Below are 6,420 nucleotides of genomic sequence, written 5' to 3'. Positions count from 1 at the left end.
CAGAAGCAAATATGACCACAAGATTCCTTAACCTCTAAACTCCCTAAAACAAATTTACAATAATTTTTTAGAGGCTGAAATTATAAAACAATAAAGGACAACCACTTCATAGTAACAAATGTTAACACAAAGTTATTTGGTATTTTTGCTTGCTTTCCCTTCTATTATCTTTAGTTATTAAATCCCTTTTTCTTAATTATTCTAAAGTAGTTGTCCCCCGCGGCCGCACCCACGTAGTAGTGAAACAAGACAAACTTTAAAAATCAATGATAATAAAATAAAAAAAAAACGTAATTCTGGCCAAGCGGAAGGTAAGTACACTCCAATGTTAAACGTTTGCACTGTATCTGATCGTGTTCAGCTCTGACAGGAGAGCATCCCCTGCATGGGGAGAAAAGCATGTGTCTGTTATATGTCTGGCAATCAGCAGCTACACTCTAAAACACATGTAGCTCTCATCTCTCTCTCTCAAAAACGTCAAATGTTACTCTTTAAGAATCTGTAGATGTTAAAGTCTATTGAACAAACAGGTATCGCCATCTAAAGCGAATGGAAGGTAACGTGGTGAGAGGTAGACTGACTCGAACAGTGGCTGACACGTAAGTGAGGAGGGCCCTGCAGCCTCTGTTTCGGATTTGTGCAAATAAATTGGTACCGCAAGCGAACTATGACACTTAGCGTGATGAGAATCAACCAGAATGTTCAAGAAAATTATAGAAAAAAAACCAATCAAAATCCATTAAGTAATTCTCTTGTGAAAAGCAGACCGACATACAGACAGACATTGAATTATATATGGTATATTTATATATATATATATATATATATATATATATATATATATATATATATATATATATATATATAGATATATATATATTTATATAAATGTAACAGTTTAATCGAAAACTCCATTGGCATCAACTTAGGTTAATCTATTTTTCAAATTAGACATCAATGCCTGACAACTGGACATTTTGCTCCATTACAGTCATACCTGGTCCTATTGTTCTTTTTTCTCACAGATCCATCTCTAATCTGTAGAATCAAATTTAAAGTGTTAAAGTGTCAGGGCAAAAGAAAAAACACTGGCAGCATCAAGTTCAAGACAAGGGTTCCAGTTCCATCATAAGGCATATTGGCATACACACCCCAACACTCTTTACTTTCCAGTCAAACTATCACTGGGTACCAGGAGAAGGACCCCTGCAGGAATGAGGAAAACACATATCTTTCCATTTGTGTTCATGATACTTTTAAACTTACAAAGACTTATTAGTTTTTCAGAAGAGATATAGTGTCCCACTGGTACTTTAACTAACCAGTAAATACAAACACCAAGTCTCTGGATTGTTAAACAAAGTCACCACTGTCTTACTGGGAATATCTCAAACCAGAACAAAGTCGACAAAAAGTCCTGGAATCAGCATGTTTAGTTTCTTTCATTTAATAAGCCCTTTAACTTGAGTAATCACCATCTCCTGGTTACTTTAACTGTCTAATGTGCTGTAAAACATCTCAAGTCATTTTGTCTGCCAATGGAATTTGCATTATAAGGCATCAAGTTTTGCATAAATGTACTGCTTTAGAGACATAAACCCCACTTGAGTGCTCTGTCACGGATGATACCTTCCCGGCTGAGCCGCTGACCAGATGTACAGTGACAATGGCTCCTCTTCTGCACCTGTTCTGTACCTTCCTTATTGTCTTCACTCGAGGTAAGAGGATTTAAACAAATTTTAAGGACAAAAAGGCATGGTCTAATTTTTATTTTGACTGTTTTAAAAATAAAATGACCTGAAATAGCTTTATTGTCATCTCTTCATTGAATATACATATTCAGTTGTTATTTTTTAGAATACAGGTCAAATATTACATATCCTTTTTTCTCATCAGATTCTGTTGGTGAGATTTCTGTGACTCAGGAACCGAAAGCCAAGTCATTTACCCCAGGAGACAGTGTCACTATCACCTGCACCACCAGCAGTTATGTGGGAAACAACCTGAATTGGTACATGATTAAAGACAAACAAGCCCCAAAACTCTTGATCTATGATGCAAGCACTCGCTTTTCTCATGTCACAAGTCGCTTCAGTGGCACTGGATCAGACCCTGTGTACACGTTTACTATCAGTGATCTCAGGGATGATGATGCTGGTTATTACTACTGTAACCAGGACTTTCAATACCCTTTCACACAGTGACTAATACTCATACAAAAACCATTTAAGTCTGCAGTCTAGCAGCAGCAGCAGCAGCTAAGGGATTTGTACTAAAGGAAATGATATGAAAGTGCAGATGTTTTTCTTTAAAAGTTATGGTTCAGAAATCACATGTTCTGCTTTATGAAGTAAAATGGGGTTATCCTCTTGATAGATATGAAAAAACTCAATAGCTATCTAGATGTTACAGAGAGCAAACTATAGCTTCTCTTCTCATGGACCACAAGTAAATGCTGTGTAAGAGAAACAGATGACAACAATAAAGAGCCTGGTCACCGTGTATATTTGTTTTTTAAAAATAAACAAAAATACGAGCTGTCCCAAGATGGCCGAGCTTCCGGTGTTGGGTCCTTCCAACAGGTGGAGGTGGGTCCAAATGGGAGTAAACCAGAAGTGACATCAGAGCTGTTATAGCCATCAGTCATCTCCTCTGGAGAGGTATAAAGGGAGAAAGGCCTTAGAACACTGTGCCAATCCCTGGAGCGACGTGAGAATTATAGTCACTAGAACCTTTCACTTGTCCCCTATGCACACGCGTATTACAGGTGGAAGGATTATTAAGTTGTCAACAGGCAAAGCTCATTTACCTTTCATTTCAGTCCAAGGAATGGTAAAAACCAAACGATCCAGCGTGAAGAAAAGAAAGCTACCAGAAGGTACACTTAAACTTGAATTGTACATTAGATGAAATCTGCAGGTAATTGCACTGAGTAATTGAGAGTTGCTGGAGAGAGAACATTTGATTGTTAACACTGACAATTGAACCAGGGAACTGTGTGATCCTCTAAAAATAGGCAAAGGCATTTTATAAATGCTTCTGGATCTATTTTTTCTACTAGAGAATGGCAACCATGACGTCATTCAGGAAACCAAGCTAATGGTCTAAAAGGCCATTTGTAGAGATAAGCAAAACAATGAAGTTTCTCTTGGGATACAGTTTTGTGAGATTGCCCCTAAAATTCATCTCACATGCTGCTGCCTCCCAATTTTCCACAACTCCTTCCATACAACTCTACACACCCTCATCTACCTCCTACACTGCCAGCCTGTGCTTTCATGTTTATGGGTCCTTGCTGTTGATTACAGTACGTGCTGGAACAGGGTTCACGTATAAGTTGGGTTGGATGTCCAATGTGTTACCACTGATGGACACAAAATGGGACAGGGAATGCCTGGGGGATTCCTGCTAGCACAGAACAAGACATAGTCCTGCATTCCTTTTTTCTAGACATTTTTCAAATAATTATAAAGAAACACCCAATCCACAGTTACAATCTCAATGTACATTTGACAGCTTCCTCAGACCAGGATGGAGAACCGGTCTGGAGCTTTGATAATAAACTGCAAAAAATACTAAAAAATAAAAAATAACAATAACCACATCAACAAGTATTTAGTGCAATAAATGCAATCCCATCTTTCTCAGCTATAGAAATAAAACCGCACCACTCAGTTACCCACTAAATGGCAACATTATCAACAATAAAGTGAAATTACCACAAGAAATAAAACTAAAAATGCCAAATGCCCAATACTTGCTTAAAATCACTATCTCTTTTAACCCACGAATGGAAAAAAGCATCTGCACCACGTTCCCTGTCTAGTTATTAATATTAGTAAAAACCAAACAATTCAATAAAATTACCCAACTAACTAAAAACTTGTCACAGTCCTAGTTGTGAGGTGTCTGGTTTTCTAACAGTATATCAATTCAGGTCTCTTTCTAAACCTATTGTGTATTTATTCAGGGGACTTGCGCCTTTCCTTTGCAATGAATTAACTCAAACACCTTTTAGCTCCATGTTGATAATTTGAGTTTTTTTATAATAACAATGTGCAGATAATGCAACCATGAGGTTGTTTTTAATTTAATGTAAGTACTGAGTGTATAGAGTGACACATAATTCCTTTCCACTTCCATTCACTTCCAGGTAAGAGATTGTTTTTCCCAAATGTAAGAGCCAATCTTAGAAAGTTAAAGTTTTGAGTTAGTGTTTAATAATTAGTTAATTTCAATAGAATATACAGTAAATTTCTTTCATAGTTATAGAAAATGGTATAGTCTTTTCCCCCTGTAAGTTAGTATGAGAGAGACCTTTCTTGCTATATTTAAGATACAGTGTGTTAATTGAGTCAGTTGTTGTTTAGAACAGATCCCAGTGCTCAGGGACTTAAAACACCCATTTTTAACAAAGAAATGGGATAGGCGTACAGTTTTCTGACCGTTCTTAAATGGCTCAGAAACGTTTAGAAGTGATTTGTAATGATTAGAAATGTAACAAGATTTAAGCTTTGAACAGAACTTCTCTTAAACAAAAACTTTTCAAATTTTTGCTATTTTAATTTTTTTCTTTTTTGTGTAAACTGTTTTAATTTGAATTTTAACTAAAACTTTTAAAAACAAAGATATTTTGTCTGTGGAATCATTTCAACGCATCAGGTTTTTGCTGAATCCAAAAAATGGGGTAAATACACCATGCAAAATATCACAGTGTTGAGCTACTGCCAAGAAAGTACCGTTAATCAATGCACTTCAGCATTCTGAAAATGAGAGCAAGTTCAGCTTCTGTTCAGGTCAAATCCAAAATGGATGACCTTTAGATTATTTAATTGTACATTTTAAGTAAGATGTGCTCATTCTATAATTTGTCATAATTGTTTATGCATATTTAATTTAACATGAATTCAATTAGTCAATCACCTCTATTTTACATAGTACCATTAGCAGCTTGTACTTTTCATATGAATCTGAACAGCTGACAGTAATACTTTGGATGTCACCACCAGTCAGAGAGGCCCCTCAGCCTTTCCGGTCTCACTTGATTGCTCCTCTTTTCTTTATAAATCCATGACTGATTCACTGATACAATCTGAAGCACACAATAAGGATTAAGGTGCACCTCCTTTGTACCATAATCCTCTTCATTCAGGGTAAGAATAATTTAAAAATAAATATATTTTCCACTGTACAGAGCACTACTGTATAATGCAGTGCATGGCTGGGCCCTTGCCCAGATGGGACATCTCCATGCTGGAAAGACCGGGGGAGGGAGCCTATCCAGAGCATTATCTCCCCTGGAGCAGTAGGTGGCATACCCCCTGGGTTGCAGCGATGCCTCGGACTCTTGTAGGGCTGCATGGTAGCAGGAGTTTGGTTTAGCCCTTTTGGGTTCCGTGAGCGATGCGAGAGGTTGCTGCAGGTGCTGCTGAGCCCTTAGATGAAGCTCTTTCATTAAACCTGGAGGTCAACAAGCTCCTGGAGCACTTCTGGGTGCCTTATAAAAAGAGCCAGCAGCTGCTACTCTGGGAGCCACAGTCAGGAGGTGGAGGACAAAGCTTGCCAGAATGAGTAGAGGTGGACATGGAACGAAGTGAAGGAAGGAAGGAAAGAAAGAAAGATGGGACTGAGCATTGTGTGCCATTTGGAGCTGTACTGTGCTGTGGGGAGCGAAGGAAGCGCCCACACATGTAAATAAACTGTGTACTGTGCGGCAAACTTGTGTCCAGCCTGTCTGTGTCGAGGTTAGGGGGTCTGTACATGCCCCAGGCTTCACAATATATACAAGAATTCCATTTTGCAGGGAAAGGAAGATTATTACAAGTAAGAGTTAAATACTTGTTATTAAGTAAGGATCTCTTAGAAGTTATTAAATTCTGGGAAAAAGTACATTTTTCTTCTTCTCCTTTTGAATCTTGGATAACTAAAAATCAGCAATGCTCATGTCGGGGCATCCTATCCAGTGCTGGTTCCTACATTGTCCTGATCCTGATGGGAAAAACTTTGGCCTACTCCAACACTAACAAAGGTTTAGAAAATGATAAACAGTAACAGTCATGGACAGAGTGGCAGTCCCTCACAGAGCACTAGCGTAATGTTACCAATTCACCAAAGTCCATATAGGCTCTTATTTGAACTTAGTTTCCTGGAGTTGTAAGAGATCCCTGTACTGCTGTGGTGACAAGACTAAGAGATAAACTTTGTCCTTCAGTGCAGGGGTACCCCGGCTAATTGTTTTGACTCAGATACCCTCAGAGACATTTGTATTCACTTGATTGTGTGACAAGCAAGTCATTAATTGCTCACACAGTAGGCTATATCACAAGTCAACATTTGGCCTGGTACATTGGAAAACAGGGGCTATCCCTAAACCGTTAATAGAAACTACAAAAAAAAAAACCAAAACAAACCTTATGTTAG

The 6,420-nt window shown here is 38.0% G+C and overlaps 1 gene segment (V, D, J or C); it reads left to right on the top strand.

Annotated features, from left to right (window-relative positions):
• Window positions 1-1,598: 1,598 nt before the first annotated feature.
• LOC114652486 (immunoglobulin kappa variable 6-21-like) lies at window positions 1,599-2,204 on the top strand. The segment is given in 2 exon segments: window positions 1,599-1,718; window positions 1,897-2,204. Coding segments are annotated over 2 exon segments (360 nt in total).
• Window positions 2,205-6,420: the final 4,216 nt, after the last annotated feature.

Source organism: Erpetoichthys calabaricus, chromosome 5 (assembly GCF_900747795.2).
Source record: "Erpetoichthys calabaricus chromosome 5, fErpCal1.3, whole genome shotgun sequence".
Taxonomy (NCBI): Eukaryota; Metazoa; Chordata; class Cladistia; order Polypteriformes; family Polypteridae; genus Erpetoichthys; species Erpetoichthys calabaricus.
This window is presented reverse-complemented; position numbering and strand designations above follow the sequence as displayed.